This window comes from Rattus norvegicus, chromosome 10 (genome assembly GCF_036323735.1).
Source record: "Rattus norvegicus strain BN/NHsdMcwi chromosome 10, GRCr8, whole genome shotgun sequence".
Lineage (NCBI taxonomy): Eukaryota > Metazoa > Chordata > Mammalia > Rodentia > Muridae > Rattus > Rattus norvegicus.
In genome coordinates, this window is record NC_086028.1 from 11,041,900 (window position 1) to 11,061,849 (window position 19,950).

The 19,950-nt window shown below is 44.4% G+C and overlaps 1 protein-coding gene across 5 annotated transcripts in view; it reads left to right on the forward strand.

Moving 5' to 3' along the window:
- The window catches only part of Glyr1 (glyoxylate reductase 1 homolog), a 35,517-nt gene that overhangs the window by 3,323 nt on the left and 12,244 nt on the right, over positions 1-19,950 (forward strand). For 2 of the 5 annotated variants that reach the window (XM_039086260.2, NM_001007800.2), the window contains 6 exon segments: positions 9,655-9,793; positions 10,224-10,463; positions 14,980-15,066; positions 16,407-16,463; positions 17,063-17,113; positions 17,205-17,278. In XM_039086260.2, coding sequence (XP_038942188.1) covers positions 9,655-9,793; positions 10,224-10,463; positions 14,980-15,066; positions 16,407-16,463; positions 17,063-17,113; positions 17,205-17,278 — 648 coding nt within the window. 5 annotated transcript variants of the gene reach the window in all.

Sequence of the window (19,950 nt, forward strand, 5' to 3'; positions counted from 1 at the left end):
GAAAGGAAAGGAAAAAGGAAAAGGAAAGGAAAGAAGAAAGGAAAAAGGAAAGGAAAGGAAAGGAGGAAAAGTGTTCTTGCCATAGACTACTTAAAGAAAACTGTTGGTTATATTGCATATGAGTCAGCATTCCACAGTGCTAGGTGCTGAAGGGATTCCTAGGACAGTGAATATTGTTATAGTCCTCACTTTTGGGATCTCAGTAAGGGAACAAGGTTTAATAGTTCAGCTGGGATTGTGTGCAGAAGAGGGTCAGGTCAGTGGAGAGCAGCAGTGCTAGGAAAGCTAGAAGACAAGATAGAAATCCAGTTCCAAAACATGCATAGAGTTTGAATGATTGAGAACAAAATGGTAATGTGGATCCTGTTAGTCTTGGTGCCATGGGGAAAAAGAAAGGGGTTCCTTGCCTAGCATAGTAGGGAGTAACGGGCTGTGTTAGTGACCATATCATAAGGATGGATAAATGAGGACATGTCTGAAAGAACTATAGGAACTCATTCATTTTATTTGAGGTCTGAAAGCCATTATTTGATTTTTTTTTAATGCTAAAATTATAGAAGGTTAAAGTGGTTTCCCTCTACACAAAATACTAGAACTAAGACATGGAAAGTTGGAGTTGCATAAACCCAGCACCTAGTGATAAAGGGCATATGCTGAACACATACATAACTACCTGCTGCTGGTAGTGAAGATGGCTGTGGTTTCTGGAAAATAAGCGCTCTTGAGTATGCAGCAAGTGGCTATAGGGCAGCTAGTAGCTAGAAATGACGTTAAGTGTCTTAGGCCCTTTGATGGAGTTCCACGTAAAAACATTTTAAAAGGGTTCATGGTGAAGCTTAGTGGTATAGTAAATGTTTAGATTCATCAGGCCCTGGGTTCAATGCCCACTACTTTCCAGATGAGACCCACTGTGGGACTCAAATGTTTGTTTTGGTTGGTTGGTTGGTTGGTTGGCTGTTTTAGGTGAGCAGTGAACAAATGATAAGAACCTGCAGCACTGCTTTGGAGGACTGCTTTCTGGGTGTTCAGTGTTAAGGCGGGTTCATTTAGGGTCAGTGTACAATCTTTAGCAGTGAGATCTCCAGCTTAGCTGGTGGCAGCACAGTACTTGGAGAAATAGCTTTGGATGTGCTGTCTGCCTGGCACATGTCAGATAACTGGTCCTACCTGCTCTGATTTGAGCAGGCCGTTTCACTTTCCTTAGCTGCTGTCTTCTTGTAGGAACGCTTTGTGAGGAAAAGCAGCATTACTGCTGACATGAAAGATACATTTTCTACCTTTGTACTAGAATACACTGTGCAGTTTAGCTATGTTTCCCAGAAGACCAGATAGAGCAAGTTAAGATCCAGAGAAGGGACGTGTTAGACAGAAGAGTAGGGCTCATCATTACTGTTGGGAAGGAAAGCAAAGCCTGGAAAAGCACGGTCAGGAGTTAGGTACTAGCTGGTAGCCTTCAAGAGTTCTGCAAGAGGCACCCCACTTAGATTGAATGTTGTGTAACTGTTCAAGAGCAGCACAATGACTCCTATGTGAGGTATAGACAAATGATGACTGAATTTTTTTTAGAGATAAGAACTGTTTTCTAAAAGGCAAATATATCTGTGGCTGTGATGGGTCCTTCAAGACTGACATTAAGAATGAGGGTAAGTGTGACCCTGGCTCATCCTGTGTTGAAGACTTCATCAATGATTGGACCCTGGCCCAGGGAATGGAGCCCAACCCATGGTGTTCTTAAATTCCTAAGACACGTAAGATTGAGTCAGATACACTTGGTTTCAAAATTGATACGTGCCAGGCGGTGATGCCACATACCTTTAATCCTAGCAAGGGGAGGCAGAGGCAGGCAGATGCCTATGAGTTTGAGGCCAGCCTGGTCTATATAGCAAGTTCCAGGACAGCAAAGGCTACACAGAGAAACCCTGTCAGAGTGGGGAGTGGAGATTGACACATAAATTGATGGAAAAATATATATGTGATTGTTTTCTATATTAGCAAGGACCTTTATTACAGAGGACACTGCATAGCCTCTTGTGTAAGATATTAATATATGATGATTCTAGATAGATGGTTCAGCCATTAGGAACACTTACTGCTTGCTCTTGCAGAGGACCTGATTTGGTTCCCAGCACTCAATCAGGTAACCCTCTGGCTTTCAAGGATGCCTGTATGCAGGTACTACACATTACCTCCCATGGCACACACACACATGTACATAAATAAAAAAGAAAATATTTAAGTATGATGATGATCCTAAAGTTTTAGACATCTAGCTTTTCCTTCCCTTTCTTACCAAAACATCTAACAAATTATGTTGGCATGCCACAGTTAGGAATAGGGGGCCAAACCTGTCTCATCAGGCCTCTGTCTTGAGGACAGGACTTAATGTGATGTAGTCTGCTCTCCAAGACACAACTTTCCACACTTATTTTAAAATCCAGTGGTGAAAAATAACTTCTGCATGGCTTTGTTAACTCTACTATGACCACAGTTAAACATGAAGAACCAATGAGTGGGAGTCCACCTTGGACAAGTCTGTCCCTTGGTTGCTGCTCACTAAGGAGATGAGGCTCAGAGTTTAATTTTTTTTTTTTTTTTGGTTCTTTTTTTTTCGGAGCTGGGGACCGAACCCAGGGCCTTGCGCTTCCTAGGTAAGCGCTCTACCACTGAGCTAAATCCCCAGCCCCAGAGTTTAAATTTTTGATCAGACATTAGAGAGCTCCATGGTTTGTAGCAGTTGCTGCTCTCCTGGAATACTGTAGTTGGTACCCAGCATCCATGGTAAGTAGCTCACAGTTAAAACCTATAAATAGGTTCAAATAGTGCCTATTTAACAAAGAAAAGGGAAAAACTCGATCACAGAGATGCAGGTGCTTCCTTGCCATCTCTCTTACTCTAAGCTCAGTCCTCAGAACTCACACTGTGGGAGAAGAGAGCTGCCTTCCTCAACACTAACCTCTACACTAGCCCTTGGTCTTTGTGTCCGCCCACACATACACTTACACAGTTGAAATGTTTTTATTAGATTGTTAGCTGGAAATAGCAAAATGAGAAAGTATTCATTTAGTTTGCATGCACTAAGAGCCACCAGTTCAAAAACACTGTATTTGAAGCTGGAGTCATGCTCAGAGGTCAAGAGTGGTTAGGCCTGGCTGGTACAAGGTGTCTTGAGTCTGTACTAAAGGTGACTCTCCTAGAAAAATATGTGGTTGATGATTAAGAACATACTGGGTTGGAACTCTGTAAGTATGCCTTTATCTTTTTACCTGGTGGTATTGACCAGTTCACTTTTTCTACATCTGATACCATTTAATACTAGTTGGAGAGTTAAGCTAAGTGAGTGCTGAGGTTCCTGTGACAGGGCTGCATGATAGCTGTCCTGAAGAGCATAGATCAGATTCTCCTTCCCAGTAACGGGAGCAGCTCACGTCCAAATAGTGACTCCCTCCATGGCTGATGACAGCACCACAATGAGCGGGTGTCATGGAGTAGAATTATAGAAACTGGCCACAGAGGAGTGGGAACTATTGTTTGATACAAGCAGTACAACTCAAAAGCCTCATCTAGTACTTGAGGATGTTACCAAGTATCCTAGTTAGTTTTCTGTTGCTGTGATCAACACCACAACCAAAAGCGATTTCAGGGTAAGGGTTCTTTCAATCTACTGCCTCCAGGTCTTTGAGGAAAGTCAGACAGGAACCATGGAGGAGTGTTGCTTACTGGCTTGTGCTTATATTCAGCCAGTTTCCTTATACAATCCAAGACCAACTTCCCAGTGGTGGCCCTGCCCACAGTGGGCTGTGCTCCCATATGAACAATCAAGACATTTCTCCATGGCCATGGTTATAAGCCAATCTAGTCTGGATTCTCCTCAGGAAAAGGATCTAAGACATGCTTGGTTGTATCAAGTTGACAATAAAAACTAACCAGGACACACCAAGTTCTAGAAACAAAGTTTTCTAAATCTATCTTTTTTTTCTAAATCTATCTTTTTTTTTTTAAAGATTTATTTATTTACTTAATGTATATCAGTACACTGTAGCTGTCTTCAGACACACTAGAAAAGGACACCAGATCTCATTACAGATGGTTGTGAGCCACTATGTGGTTGCTGGAAATTGAACTCAGGACCTCTGGAAGAGCAGTCAGTGTTCTTAACCGCTGAGCCATCTCTCCAGCCCCCTCTAAATCTATCTTAATTGCAAGTCTTTTGCTGTTTTCTTTTGGTGATGGTGGTGGCGGTGATGATGATGGTATTGTATTTTGTTATACTTGTGGTTTTGAAACAGGTTCTCACTGGATTAGAACTCCTATTCCTTTTCCCTCCACTTCTCTAGTGCTAGTATTACAGCCGTGCATAGCCATGCTTGGCTTTGTTGATATCTAAAGGTAAACTTAACTTGAAGTGAACTAGACATTTCCATATTGCCTTTGTATGTGTGTGTCTGTTTCCCAGTGCCTTCATTTCTGAATAGCTTAAAATTGAACCTTCATCTTCAGCCACTTTCAGTGATTTTTGTTTTGTTTTAAGACAACTATAAAAATGGTTTTCTAAGCACTACTCACACATCGGGATGGAAGAGGGGACCCATGTAATCTGACACGGGTCTTCTGTGATACCTTTTTATAGGCCGTGCCCATGTGGCCCTATTGTTGGGTGCTTCCATTTCAAAGCTCCAACCCAGGTCCTTCTATCTAAGCAGTGGATGAGACACATGTATGGGGTTGTCATACGGTTTTCCACTTAAGGAGAAAGCAGCTTCAAAATATGGAAATTTTTATTTAAGTGAAGTAATCTGAGAATGGCTTAGTGGCAGGTCTATGTTGCATTTGAAGAGTTTGTGTGAAATATGACAAGACACCAAGGAGCATGCTGTGGGCCATGTCAGATGTGTTCACAGCAGTAGCCAGCCTGAGTTCCCACTACCTCAGGCCTCTAAACCAGAAGGTCTGGGGCAGCACCTTCCCCGCAGCTGGAGTGGTAAAGTTTACATAAGGCCTTGGAGAGTGGTTTACATAAAGTTTACATAAAGGCCTTGGATGTTGGTGTTTTGGACTCAGGATGAAGTAGAGATGCTAATTTTTTTTAATGACTTTGAAAAGAATAAAGCAATTCCATGTTTTTGTTCTTGTCTTTTAACCATTCAGGTAAACTAATTTCTTTTGGTGGGGGAAGGTGGCATTGGCTTATTGAGATGGTTTCTCTGTGTAGCTTTGGCTGTCCTGGAACTCACAGAGATCCACCTGCCTCTGCCTCTGAGTGCTGGGATTAAAGATGTGGCTGCCACCACCACCATCTGGCTAACTAGTTTCTTGTTTGTCTGTTTGGTTTGGTTTGTTGTAGGTTTGGTTTTTTTTTTTTTGTTTGTTTGTTTTGTTTGTTTTTTTTTTTTTTGGTTCTTTTTTTCGGAGCTGGGGACCGAACCCAGGGCCTTGCGCTTCCTAGGTAAGCGCTCTACCACTGAGCTAAATCCCCAACCCCTTGTTGTAGGTTTTAGTTTATGTGGTTTGAGTAGGGCTTGAGACAGGGCCTCACTATGTAGTCCTAACTGGCCTGGAACTCAGGATCAGTGCCATTGCCTCAGTTGCTCAGAGGAAAGGCGTGTGCCTACACACACAGCTCACGGTGCACCACCCTAGAAATATTGTGCAGGATCAAGGGGTTGTGTGTCCCTTTGTGTAGCTCGTAGCTTACTATACATAGTGCTTTTTACATTTAATGGAATATCTGAATGGGTAGCCAGCCTCGCAGATTGCCAGTTTGTTTTTTTCCATCATTTACTATCACAATGTGTAACTAACTCTACTGTACATAAAAGCAAAGCTTCATACTTTAGGCACAGACCCGAATAAGCTTGATTTTTTTTTTTTTTTTTACTTCCCAGCCCATGGCAAAGTGGTAAATGGATACAGCCTCTTCTGGGTCCTGGGAAAAGGTTGTGAGGCAAATCACAGGTTATAGCTCATCACAAGTACAGAAACAAAAACTACCATGCGAGTGAGTCTTCAGCTTATTGGTATGGCACATGGCTAGCATGTAGGATGTGCGTTCACCCTAGCACACCCCAAAAGGTCTGAAAACCCATTACCATTACAAGAGGTAGGGATGTGACTCAGTTGGTTGAGTTCACTTGTCATTGCACAGTGCTAGTTTTGATTCCCTTCATTATATCAGGTGTGATATAAACACATATAATCGTAATCCTAGAACTTGGGAGGTCAAAATAAAAGGACCAAAGGTTTACGGTCATTCTCGGTTACATGCAGAGTTTGAAGCTAACCTGAGCTACCCGAGACCCATGCTTCTAAAAATTAAAATTAGTGTGGCAACACATACCTTTAATCTCAGCACTTGGAATGTAGAGGCAGGCAGATCTCTTGAGTTCAGGGACAACCTAGTCTATGGTCTGTGTACCAAGTTCTAGAAAAGCCAGGGCTACATAATGTCTTTTTTTCTTTCTTTTTAGCTTAAGGCCAGTTATGATGTACACACCTTTAATTGCAGCATTTGAGAGACAGAGGCAGGCATTTGAAACTAGCCTAATCTACATAGTGAATTCCAGACCAAGCTCCCTACCATTAATTAATTTATTTATTAATTACAATTTTTTAAAAAATGTTAAAGAGTTATCCAGCCAGGGGACTGGAGAGATTGTCAGTGATTGAGTGCTGGCTCCTCTTCCAGAGGACCTGAGTTTGATTCCCAGTGCAGCTCACAACCTCTGTAATTCCAGTTCTAAGGAATCTGACACCACTTTCTGGCCTCCAAGAGTAGTATCAGGCACACAAGTGATATACCAACATACATGAAGACAAAACATCCAAACATACGAACTAAAATAAGATAAAAAATTACCCAGCTGAGCATTTTACTACCTCTTTGCCCACTGTCAGGCAGTCATTCTGCCCCTAAAAATGACTGTAAGGTGGCAGCATCACTTACCGTTAACTAGAGAACACCAGTTTCCTGCAGCCTACACTGCTGTTCTTCCAGGATAGAGGTGTTGCTGAAGTACCGGCTAAAAGACATCAAGTCTAAAGCAGGCTGGGCTTCGCTGTGTGACCACTACAGAACACATTTTGTTCTGATGGCTGAAGGGATTCAGGCGCATTGTGCTTTCTAGAGGTAATCCTTCTGTGCTCTGGTGAGCTGGTATTTTATTGACTGTATTTCTGATTATCCAGGTCATTTGGTCAGTTTTGGAGATTAACATTTCTTGCTTTTATCTTATCAAAGTCCTGTTTGTATTGTCGGTTCATTTGAACGTTTCAAAGGTCACTGCGTTAGGAGGATTCAGAGTAGTCTCTCAGAGTCCCCTCTAGAAGTGAGTAGGATTCTGTGTGTTCTTCCTTCTTACAGAAGTCAAAAAAATGGGTTCGGTCCCCAGCTCCGAAAAAAAAAATGGAGGCTGACTTACTGGCATTCTTCCATAGAAGTCCTCACCTTTGCTTTTTCTGGCAATCAGGTTGGTAGGAGGAGGCAGGCATGACCGTACCCAAAAGGAGTGACGGGATTACGGCCTGCAGAGCTTCTAACCCAGTCCTGGAAGACGGACAGTGTGTGTCTTGAGAACCATCTTTAAGCTTTATCCCTGACACTGTGTGGTCTCTGAGCTAGGCCACCAGTTAGTACTGCAGCCCTACTGCCGTCACCTCTGTCCTTAGGACTCAGTAAATACGGGTGAAGAGCTGTGGGTGGGTCCCTAGGGACATTCTGGCCAACATTTAGAGGTCAATACCTTATTTCATGTTTCTTCCCTGTGGGTTGGATTCATGGCTCTTATGTCAGATTGCAAACTCTAGTTGAGCTGGCCACCAGAAAACCTCTTTCCACTGGTAGATAAGGTTGGCACTGTGCCAGAGCCTACTGTCTATCCCTCTGTGTTGTTTGCCTCAGTCATAGGTATCATGTCTGCTCTGGTGTGCTGTCTCAAAATGTGTCCCAGGGCTGCCACATTTGTTCTTGACCTGTCTTCACAATTGTTCCCACAGAACAGAGTGAAAAAAGTGGAGATGGATAAACAACACTTTGGCCGTTATTAGTGAATATTCTCCAACTTTCTCTACAGAAAGAAGCTTTACAGTTATTTTTTTTTCTTTTTTTTTTAGAGCTGGGGCCTAGGGACCCACCCACATATGTAATTTAACCAGCACTTTGCCAAGCCTGTAATATGTTCTCATTTTCACTTGGATTCCAGAGCATCATTTAGGAAAGCCACAGAAAGCCTACTGCAGCAGACTTGCTCAGGATTCATGACAGGCCAGATACTTCAGAACTAGCAGCTGACTGCTTTTTTTAACTTAAGGTGTTACACATTGGCAGTTAAAATTAACAATAAGAGGAGTTCATTTTGGGGTTGGGGATTTAGATCAGTGGTAGAGCGCTTGCTAGCAAGGCCCTGGGTTCGGTCCCCAGCTCCGAAAAAAAGAAAAAAAAAAAGAGGAGTTCATTTTGCCTTTCAAAAAGAATGTCATTTAAAGCCTCCTTTTGTGACTGTTGCCCTCATCCCAAAACATAATACGTATGGTTTTGTAGCCATGGATACTGTCATTTAAGAACAAATGTGGCTGCAAATGTCTGAAAGAGCAGCAAACACTTAGATAGTGCATTTGGGGTAGAATGCTCAGTTGGTAGGCAGTTCAATCTCCAGCACCGTGTGTACCAGGAGTAGTGGTGCAGACCTGTGATCCCAGCATTTGGGAGGGGGGAAGCAAAACAATCAGGAGTTCAGGGTCATCCTTAGCTTTGTAAAGTTTAGCCAGTTTACTAAGTTTTACTGAGTCTATGCCAGGTATTGTGGCACACACACCTTTAATTACATTATTCAGGATATGGAAGCAGGCAAATCTCCATTAGTTGGAGGCAAGCCTGATTGTTACCGTAGTGAGACCCTATCTCAAAAGAAAGAAAAGATACATGAGACCTTGCCTTTTTTTTTTTTTTTTTAAGTCTGGTATGTGGTGGTGCAGGCCTTTAATCTCAGCACTTGGGAGGGAGAGGCAAGTGGAACTCTGAGTTTGAAGACAGCCAGGGCTACTCAGAGAAACCCTATCTTGAAAAACAAAATTGTATTTCATTAATCTGGTTACATTCCTGACCCTAGGTTGATGGACAGATTTTGTAATCTGATTCAAATAGTTGACTAAATCAAATGTGGTGGTTCACACCTGGAATTCCAGCACTCAAGCAACAGAGATAGGAAGAGGGCCTGGTCTGCATGGTGAGTGACAGGCCAGAGAGAGCCTATATTGAAAGCCTGTCCATAGAGAGAGAATGAGAGTACACAAACAGCTGTTTCCTTGTGTGACAGTGTTGCCATGGTTTATAATGCTTGCAGGTCTCCCTGGCCTTCATGCAGACAATCTACAGGCTTTGCCTGCAGTGAGCAAGTTTCAGGTGTGTGTGGTTGGGTATGGAAAGCCGGTGAATGAGAATGATATGGTGACTTCAATGGAGGAAAGTTCTGACCTGTTGTGGGTCTGTTTGTTTTAAGAAAATGTACTTGAGGCTCAAGAGTTAGAGGTGAATGGTTGGTAAGGTTTAGGTCTCTTTTAATTTTCAGCTAAAACAAATGGCATTAAAGCACTCCCCTAGTGAGATGTCAGGAATGTGTTGGCATGGACAGTATGGATGAAACTCTGTTTGTTTCCTACTAGCGCATGGATCAAAGTGGAGCAGCTGAAGCCTTACCATGCTCACAAGGAGGAGATGATCAAGATCAACAAGGGCAAGCGGTTCCAGCAAGCTGTGGATGCTGTCGAGGAGTTCCTCAGGAGAGCCAAGGGCAAAGACCAGGTGAGAGAGAGAGGGGCTGCAGTGGTCCCTCCAACATCAGGCCAGTGGTTTGCATGGTTCTGAGAAGATGGTTTGTGTCAGACACTCCTTTTCCGTGAAATGCCTAGAAGAGGACACCTGTGTCCAGAACTCTGCCCGTGGCTCCCTTTTTCTAAGGCATGTTGTTTTGGGAGGAGTCGCTCACCTTCACAGCACAGGCAAAGAGCTTAGGAGTACAGCCACCTCTCACCTTTGGGGCTGTAGACAAGCGACATGTTTTTCTTTTTTTAAGCTGTCTTTCCAGCACAAAGAGAGGTGAGCAAGGATCCTGTTTCTCAGGGTGCTATGAAGACAATTCACAGAACTGCTGAGAGAACTGTGTGGCCCATGTTGATGGCAGTGGTGATAGTGGCTGTTGTAGTGGTTATCATTATTATTGTTGAACTTTCAGACATCATCTCACACTTCTGCTGATGACAAGAATCGGCGTAATTCCAGTGAGGAGAGAAGTAGGCCAAACTCAGGTGATGAGAAACGCAAGCTTAGCCTGTCTGAAGGGAAGGTGAAGAAGAACATGGGAGAAGGAAAGAAGAGGGTGACTTCAGGCTCTGCAGACAGAGGCTCCAAATGCCTTAAAAGAGCCCAAGAGCAAAGTCCCCGGAAGCGGGGTCGGCCCCCAAAGGATGAGAAGGTTTGTCTTACCGCTTCCGGGACTAGTGTCTTTTTGTGTGTAACCCAGAGCTGTGCTCTTCAGTATGGTCTTGCTCATCTAGTGGGTGTGGAGTCCTCCCCATGTTCTGTAGGCAGAGTGAGAGCAAGATGCAGACAGAGGAGCAGAAGGTGAAGGCAGGAAAGCTGTCTCCTGAGTTGCTCAGGCCAGGGGCAAGGCTAACAAGAAGGAAGGGAAAACACTGTAGAGGTGAGCATGCACTCCACTTGAGGCATGATTCTGGCATGAGTGTCCCTGTGCAGGTAGAGGGACAGGGCAGACAGATTGGCACTGGGTTGCAGAGGACCATTCAGTAAATTCAAGATGGTGGAAGTATTAGGAAGCTGTTTAAGCTGGTTGTTCAGATGGCAGTGTGCCAAACTGGGCCTTAGTAATTGCAAGGTCAGAGAAAGGGGCCTGAAGCCATATAGAAAGCCAGAGTCACAGGTGTACCCATGAGAGGTAGCGTTTCCTGAAAAGAGTCGGGGAGAGGCGTGTCACAGCAGCCCTCCTGTGATTTAGCAACTGGTCATGTGGAAAGGCAGAGATGACAGGATAAGGAACCTTCAGGCTTTACTTCCAGAAGATAGTGTTGCTTCCTACATGATCAAAGGAGAGAGAAGTGGTTCTGTGGCTTTAAGAGGGATTTGGGGTTTGACTTGTCTTTGTTTATGGAACTAAGGGTAGAACCTAGAACTTCATGCATGGTAGACAAGCACTCTACCATTAAACTAGCCTTCGGATCTTTTTTAGTGCGAGACATTTGAAGCACAGCCTAGAAAGTGCTACCATCTTGGAGGGAAAAACAGACTAATCCAACATGAGACTAGGTGAGCTTGTCTCAGAAATGTGTGGAGGGTGCTCAAGAGCAGAGGCTGCACTGCAAAGAAAGTATGTGGTCAGGGCTAATGAAGTTGTGAGTGTGGCCAGATGAAACGAGGAGGAAATGGCACATCTCTTGTTGCCTTCTGGCTAACAGACCTGAGTTTCAAGAAGTGGATGGCCTGTGAATAGTGAGAGCCCCTGGGAGATCTGCAACCATGGTAAAGAAAAAGAAGCCAGAAGAAGCCAGACGGCTGATGGAACAAGATATAAAACCTTGGTGAAATACTAGACTGGCAGGTTCAGACACCAGTGGGACAGGGCCCTGGGCAGCTCAAGCGGCAGAAAGAGCAGACAAGTTCACTGCATCTTGGGGCTGACCCAGTTTTACTCCTTCCATGAGGTGCCTAGCCACTGCTGCCAGGTTGTCTGGTTTTCCTTGAGAGAGGCTAGAAAAACAGAATTGTATGTGCAGTGCCCTAAGTTTAAATGTTTGAATCTGATTCACATTTTTAAAACACTTTAGGGTTCTATATGACTGTCTTTGGCTAGGCACAGTCTGGTCTGACTCTGGGCCTCTGATTGAAGAGGCTCTTTACACTATCCTAAAGCTAAGAAGAAGGAAGAGACAAAAGTCTCTATGACCACGCTCAGAAAGTAGGGGCTTCAGAGAACTGCCAGCCTTAGTGAGTGGGGACTTCACAAGGGATATCGCATGATGAGTCCCAAAGACACAGTTTTTAAATAGAGAAGGAATCAGAGCCATCAGATATTACATTGCCTTCCAAATTAGTACTGTCTTTGGGCAAGCTTCTCACAGACTCCTAGACAGAAACAACTCCCTTTGGAAGGGAAATACACTGGAGAGGTTAGGACAAAGGTTCTGCTTGTTTACTATAACCTATGACTTGCTGCAACTGATTAACTATAGCCAAATTCCTTTCCCCCAGTTTCCTAGTCTGATCCTGCAACCCTCATATGTTTATTGAAAGACTTGGAGAATAGTGGGCATCAGATCCAAACCCTGTGTGGCTATTTCCAGGATAGGAGCTGAGTGTGCAGTGAGAACTGAAATGGAAGGTCTTCAGTCTAGCCCTCCCTAGATCCTGGCCAAATTTCTCCAATCTTAAGGCTTTCCACAAGCTGGTAATGAGAAGCAATCTACCCCCCAACACTGTAATTCATCGGGGGCACAGTAACTTTTAACCAGGTTTCAGTCTAGGAGAACCCTTGGCCATCCCTAACAGGGTCCTTTCTGGGTGTTTTTGGGCTGGACCTATGTTTGATGCTTCAGGTAGAGTGTCCTGGCACTAGAATGACAGTGCGTCTGACCTCATCTATCCTGTAGCTCACAGAGTGCAGGTGTGTTGCCATAGCAATTGTCAGTTGGCTGAAAGTAAGCAGTAAAGCACAGGCTCCTAGTTTCAGAGTCCCAGGTGAGGGTCATTCTGTTGTAGTATAATCTTGTGCCCCCCAAGAATAACTGAAAAGGCTAGCCTAGAGCTTAGAGGTGTCAAATGCTTGCCTACAGACAAGGCTGAATTTGTGTCTAGACTTCTGTTTGAAAGCTTGCCTGCCAGGAGCCCTGTTCCTATGTCTTAGCTGGGCTCTCCTTTTCTTACTTCTAAGCTGAGAACTACAGCTTAGACTTCAACTTCAGACCATCCCTGCAGAAATGTGTCAGACCTGTGGTACTCATAAAATTTTATATTCACACCAAGAAGAGTAAATCAGGGTTGGACCAAGAGCTGTAAACTCTGAAGCTCCATTGTTCAACTTCACTGACTGCAATTTAAATTCACCAGCCTGGTGTCAGAGGCAGTGTTGTAACTTGGTTGGAGGCCTCTGTGTTAGCACAGACAGAGATTGTATCTGTGCTTGCAGAACAGTCTTTGTAGCAGCGCTACACTAGGCTCCGTTAGACAGGTGCTTATTCAGCAGCTTTCCTGCAACCTAAGAGATAGACGCAGCTCCTGTCAGGAAGAGATGCCGACTTCTCTAATACACACTCGGCTTCATCTGCATGCCAGCATGATTCCCTATGTGGAGTAGAGTGGACAGAACACAGCAAGGCAAGAACACGCTGGTAATAGCAACAACCCTGAGTCTAATTTGCTAAAATCTGAGTTGTTTCATGTAGTTTTTTTTTTTCTTTTGGTTGGTTGGAATTTGGTTTGGTTTGGTTTGGTTTGGTTTGGTTTGGTTTTGGTGTATATTTTATAGCCTTGAGGGCTTAGAACTATGTAGACCAGGCTGGCCTCAAACTCAAAAGAGATATGATTATGTCTGCCTCCCTAGAGACTAGGATAAACAGTGTGTGCCACCATTCCTGGGAGTTTCAGTCATTTGTTTTCTTTTATTTTTTAAGACAGGGTTTCTCTTTGTAGCCCTGGCTGTCCTAGGACTTGCTCTGTAGACCAGGCTGGCCTCAGGTCTACCTCTGCCTCCTGAGTGGAAAGATTAAAGGCATGAGCCAACACTGGGCCTCAAGTTTGAATTTTTAATCTGTCTCACAATTGTCCAATGCTACTTGAGCTCTCTACACCTCAAGTTTTCTTTTCTGTAAAAGGAAGGCAATATTTGTTCTTCTGTTGTGAGTAATAGGGGTTTATGAGACTGTGTATGTAAATTAGTACTAAGGTGACTATTGAAAGCTTTGCTGTCACCTTCAAATGGGGAAAGGTACAGAAAAGTCAAATAAAGCTTCTTTGATGAGGAGACCTTTCCATGGTGCCCTAAAGCGAGCCTGAGAGTCCAGTAGACATGATGGAAGGCCATCCCCAGTAATACAGAGGTCCTGAGGCAGGTTCATGTCTGGGGTATTTGAGATAGAGGGATAGAGGCAGATGATGGAAAGGAAACGGAATTAGGACTTGGGCAGAGATGCTGGTGGAGTAAAGTGTCTGACGTAGAGCCCTCTCTGAAGGCTTTAGACTTCACTGTGAGAAGTGGGGAGCCGGCTTTGGGGAGATAAGATAAGGTCTGACTTGGGCTGGTTTGCAGAGACTAGACTCCGTAGGCCCAGACAGGGAGCTGCAGATTCAGTTTGCATCTGCTTACTGACAGTGATGATCATGTGGTGTCCAGTTTGGTACAAGTGACAAAGGGAAAGGTAGCTTTATGGTGGCAAAGCAGTAGAGGAGGCAGCCTGTCACCAGGGAGGTGGATCTTCATCACAGGAATAGCCGAATGTCCATGGGCACGTGAGCATTCACCCTGGAATCCCACCTAGGTAGGTAAAGTATGAGGTATCACAGTTGTAGGAAGGGCCGGCTTTGTACGGGAATGGGGCACAAGCCATGTAGTAAAGAGTTACTCATTTAAGAACACCCAGGTATCCTTACCATATAGTTGTTTTTCTTTGTGTTTCTTTAAGACAAGGTAGATTTCCTCCAACCCACTACTAGTGATTATTATTCCCATAAAGAATTTCCCTGTGAGTTGCTGGCAGCTTTCTTACTAACCTTCCTCCTTGTGACATGAGTGCATTAGCAGGTTTTGTTATTACAAAACTGCAGGAAGCAGTTACCCTTTTCCTCCCACTTAAAGCCTTGGCCAGGGGTTGGCTCGAATTTACACTTAGACCATGGCACTTGCCAGGAGATTAGTTCAGGGCTGAGTGTGGCGAAAAGGGGAAGCAAAATATTCTGATGCTCTCTCTGCCTTTCTCCTGTAGGACCTCACCATCCCTGAGTCTAGCACTGTAAAGGGAATGATGGCTGGACCAATGGCTGCATTTAAATGGCAGCCAACTGCGAGCGAGGTAAAGAACTTTTTCTTGCTAGTTGGACTGGCCACAGTATCAGAACAAACACATAGCAGATTTTCTGACTATGCAGTGTGATCTTCTTTTCCTAGTCTCCTTTTTCTGGTTTTTGGGTTTGTTTTATCGGAAAGCACTATAGAAGTCTGGGGGGGTAAAAAAAGGAAAGCGTGTATCCTCAAAGTACTCAATGTTTAAGTCTGAGATTCCAGGTGGTCTGCCTGTTTGGTATCATGTGAGATTATAGACCCAAGATCCTTCTGCCTTGGATACCCAGAAGGTGCTGGGATTACAGACATGTAGCCACCAATGCAGATCTTGATGTTTTGTAGCTTGGGGATCGGAGGAGGTACACTGGCTTCACTGAGCCTGCACCTGGTGCTAGGCATAGTTATGAACGGCTGTGGAGATCTGTGGTCATAGCAGCTGTAGTCAGAATTGACCCCAGGAAGCCAAGGCCTACAGGGGTTTGCCTCAGACTCAAGGAGCACAGCACTGCAAAGGTGGAAGAGTCCTGGGACTGCTGTGGTGTATATAGCCAAGCCAACCATATGCCTGCTGAATGCTTAGTACTAAAATGCAGGAGAGCTTTGCAATATTATTTCAGAGAGTTACTAGAGTGACTGATCTCAACCTGCAGAACATGTCTTTCTATACTTGAGCCCATTTTTCTCTTAGCTAGAATGGAGTTGCTTATGAAAGACCAGAACTAGGCTGATGGCACAGGCATGTAATCCTAGCAACAGGTTCATGGTTAGCCTGTGTCAAGTAAGTTTAAGGCCAACTGAGTAACTCAGATACAATCTCAAAATAAAAAGTGGGAAAAAGACAATGTTCAAGAAGCAAAGGTGGGTGGGTGGCTCTCTATGTGTTCAAGGTCAACCAGAGTTATAAAGTGAGTGCATCTCTCTAAAAAAAAAAAAAAAAAAAAAAACACAAAACAAAATAACAACAACAAAAAAAAGAAAAAAAAACCTGAAAGGTTTGGAGGAGCTCAGTGGTAAAACACTTACCTACCATGGGCAAGGCCCTAGATTCAGTCCCTTGTTCAGGAAATAAAAAAATAAGAAAAAGAAAAAAGATGGAGGAAGAGGTGGGCAGATGTCTATGAGATCGAGGCCAGCCTGTTCTATAGAGTCAGTTCTAGGACAGCCAGGGCTACACAGAGAAACCCTGCTTCAAAAAAAAAAAAAAACTTAGTTCGGAAATAGAAGCTTCCAGACAGCTCCGAAGGAGACTTGGTTGGAGAAGCCATGCAGCAAGAGGGAGTCCCTCTTCTAGGCAAGAGGAAGTGACTAATAGAGGGTGGTTCATTTAATTTCTTTGTCTTTCAATTTCAGCCAGTCAAAGATGCAGATCCTCATTTCCATCATTTTCTGTTGAGCCAAACGGAGAAGGTGAGTGCTCACTTGGGGCAAAAATGTTTATGAATGCCACAGTAATGGGCTAAGTGTGGGCCCGTGAGGAAGTCAGGCACCAGTGAGATTAAGAATAAACAAAAAACTGTACAGCCACTCGTGCTGCTAAGGTATCATCACCTGCCTTCAGAGTGTAAGGCAGGAGGAGCTAGACATACAGGCTGTCCATCTCTGTGAGGTTGCCCATGTGCCTGGTGCCACATCCTGTGGCTCTGTGGTCAGGATGGCCTCCCAGCCCTGTGTTGCAGCAGGAAGCTTTACTAATATTGGTGAGGCCAAGGGTTGGGCCACACTTTACCAAGATCCTATAGCGGTGGGTGGCTTTGGAAGATTTCATTTCCAGCCTAGCTCTTCTGACCAACTGCAGACGAGACACATAAGATGACAGCTCTGATGCTCAGAGTCAGAGGCCTTGGAAGAACTGTGCAGTGTGGAGGTAATGAGTGTTTACTCTGAACTTGATAAAATCATACAACAAAGAAACATTCCATGTAACCATCTCACTTTAGGCTGAGCATTTTGGGAAATTGCCATGTAGAGCTCTTAAACTTAATAAATGGTCTTTTCCTCCCTCTTAGCCAGCTGTCTGTTACCAGGCAATCACAAAGAAGTTGAAAATATGTGAAGAGGTAAGTAGGCTCCCTGCCTTGAGGTCTTTATTTCACCTGTGGCCTCATCGTGGGCAGATGGTGAGTGGTTATCTGTGTTCTCTACCCCTAGGAGACTGGCTCCACCTCCATCCAGGCAGCAGACAGCACAGCTGTGAATGGCAGCATTACCCCCACAGACAAAAAGTAAGACCTTGGATGAGGGGCCTTCTGGAGGCTCTGGATTCTGTTAGAGCTGGGGAGGTGGCACCAAGAAAGTCCTTGAGAGCCATGTCCAAGCCACTGATGCTAATCTGGGGACAGTTTGACTACTCAGAGGTGGAAGTTGCCATCTCCCCAGGGCCCTCCCTTGGGAATAGGCTAAGGACTTGGCTGTACAGTAGTAAGTCTGACAGCTGCTTCTGAAATTCTCTGAGCCCCGGGAAAGATGTCTTGTTAAGTAGTACTTCAAGCCTGAGATCGACCTTCTCAGTTGATAGAAAGCGTAGCCTTAGAATTCATGTCCTTGAAAGTAGCAGAACTGCCCTTGCCAATACTGCTAGTCTAGAACTATTCTTGGAAATGTGGCTCAGTAGGCCCATGATGGGAGCTCCTAAGATTAGCCATGGAGAGAGACGTGAAGGTTTTTGGAATAAGCCCTTGGTCTTGCCTTACCTGTCTGTTGTCACCTCCCAGCCTTCCCCATGTACCTGCCAGCTACTTCCCACCTTGCCAAGACTATGGGTTCCAAACCTTCCACAAACTTACTTGCCTTTGCTGCTTCGCTGTGAACCCGTTGAGTCAAGTCATTTGGTAAAAAAGATGTCTTCACTAAGAGACTATGTTGTGAACAATATAATATAACAAGTATGAATTCTAGTTTGTACCTTCCATACAGTTCTCTCACAGACTAAACTCAGTATATCTTTTGACAGTTCAAACCATTGAAATCCTTAGTTAGACAGGTTCTTCTCAAACTCCTCTCAAACTTCTCAAACTTCTGCAGGATGCAGAAGATAGGAGCTAATCAGAGGGGAGGTGGAGTCCAGAAATGGTCGTGCACACCTGTGATCCCAGCACTTGAGACACTGGGACAGAGAAGGATTAGGAGTTCTAGGCTAACATGGGCTACTTACTTAGCACAACCATGTCTCAAAACAAAAAGGTGAGGGCCAGGCATGGAAGGCAGATATCCCTTAGAAAGGATTGTATTTGTTTTAAAATCAAGATCAGCACAGGACTAAGGACCCAAGATCCTGACTGCCTCTCGAGGCACCGAACTCTTTCTTAACATGAGTTTGAAGTCAACCACAAAGCAACTGACCCACATTAATCCACAGAGACACAGAGACTACTGGACTGTCTCTTGTCATGTTGGAAATCTAGACACTTGATTCATAGATCTATTGGGTTTTCCAAAACACAAAAGGAAAGAAAATTTCCCTGTCCCGACAGGCCTTCCTTGGGGAATTGCACTACACCGGAAAGCTATGGATGGCAGAAGTCTAAGCATGAATCCTAGTGTTGAGGGAACCCTATTTTGTTGAGGAAGGTGGTGTTTGATTCAGATGTCATATGTGCTAGGACAGAGAGTGTTGAGTGCTCGGTATTCCTGCAAGTGTAAGCCTCCAAGTAAAGGACTCATTTTCCAAGGGTGCCTGCAAATGGGATTTCCAAAAACCAAAGGGAAGGAGAGCTGCACAGAGTTTTCATGGGAATTCTGCAGAAAGCCGAAAGAGAACCCAAATAGAAAACAAAAAATAGTGGAATTTCTGATAGAAAAAAGAAGGCATTATTTAACTATTGCACTGTATAAGAAGAGATAGAGAGATGTAAGAACCAATTGGGTGTAATGCTTCACTCTAGACCCTCACACTCAGAAGCCTGATGTAGGAACATTGCTGTTAGTTCAGGTTACTGAGCTACAGAGCTGGCCACACTGGTCTACAAAGTGAGACTGTGTCTCAATTTCTAAAACAAGGTCCAGGGAGACTGGCCCAGCTGGTAAAGCACAAGATTGAGGACCTAAATTCAGTTCCCAATACTCACATGAAAAAGTCAGGCATGGTGGTACATACCTCCAGTATCAGTGCCGGGGACAGACGGGTAGATCACTGGGACTCACTGGCCAACCAGCTTCACCTGCTTAGCAAGTTTCAGGCCAGTGAGAACTTTGTATCCAAAGAAAGGTGGTAATGTCTGAGGAATGACATTCAAAGTTATCTTCTGACTTATACATATTCACAATGTACAAGAACTAAAGACTTTTAGACAAGATGTAGATCTCTGTACAAGTATATAAAGATAACAAGGAGTAGCAAGCCAGCCCCACCAAGTTCTCCAGTTGCAGGAAGGAGTACATAGAGGAAGTTAAAGGTAGGCAAAATCTGTTGTGTGCATGTCAGCCGCAGAGACGGCATTGGGAACAATGTTTTGGAAGATGTAGACAGGCTGAGTGTGAGAGCCTGGGTGCCAGGGAAGGGTGGAGCATATGAATCCTAGCACCTGCATTGTGGAGGTTGCCTGACTCTCAACTCTTTGTCTCTGTGTCTTATGCATTTTGGCACAAGTTGTGGTGGTCTTGATCCGCAGAGGGGTGCTGATCAAGAAGCCATTCAAGAGCTGTAGCTCAGTGCTCTGTCACTGGAGTAGAAGGAGAAGCTCGGATGCTTTATCAGAGCAGCAAGGGGGGGCGCACGATTGGAAGACTTGCCATGAGCCATGCTTTGGTCTCTGGTGTTTAAAGATTTAGACTTGGCCATATGCATTTAGGGACCCTTACTGACTGTCCAGGAAAGGAAGAGGGACAGTGCTGTGCCAAAGAGTACGGCTCAGTGGTTAACCATTGTCCTAATACGAAACACCTCTGGATTGGATGA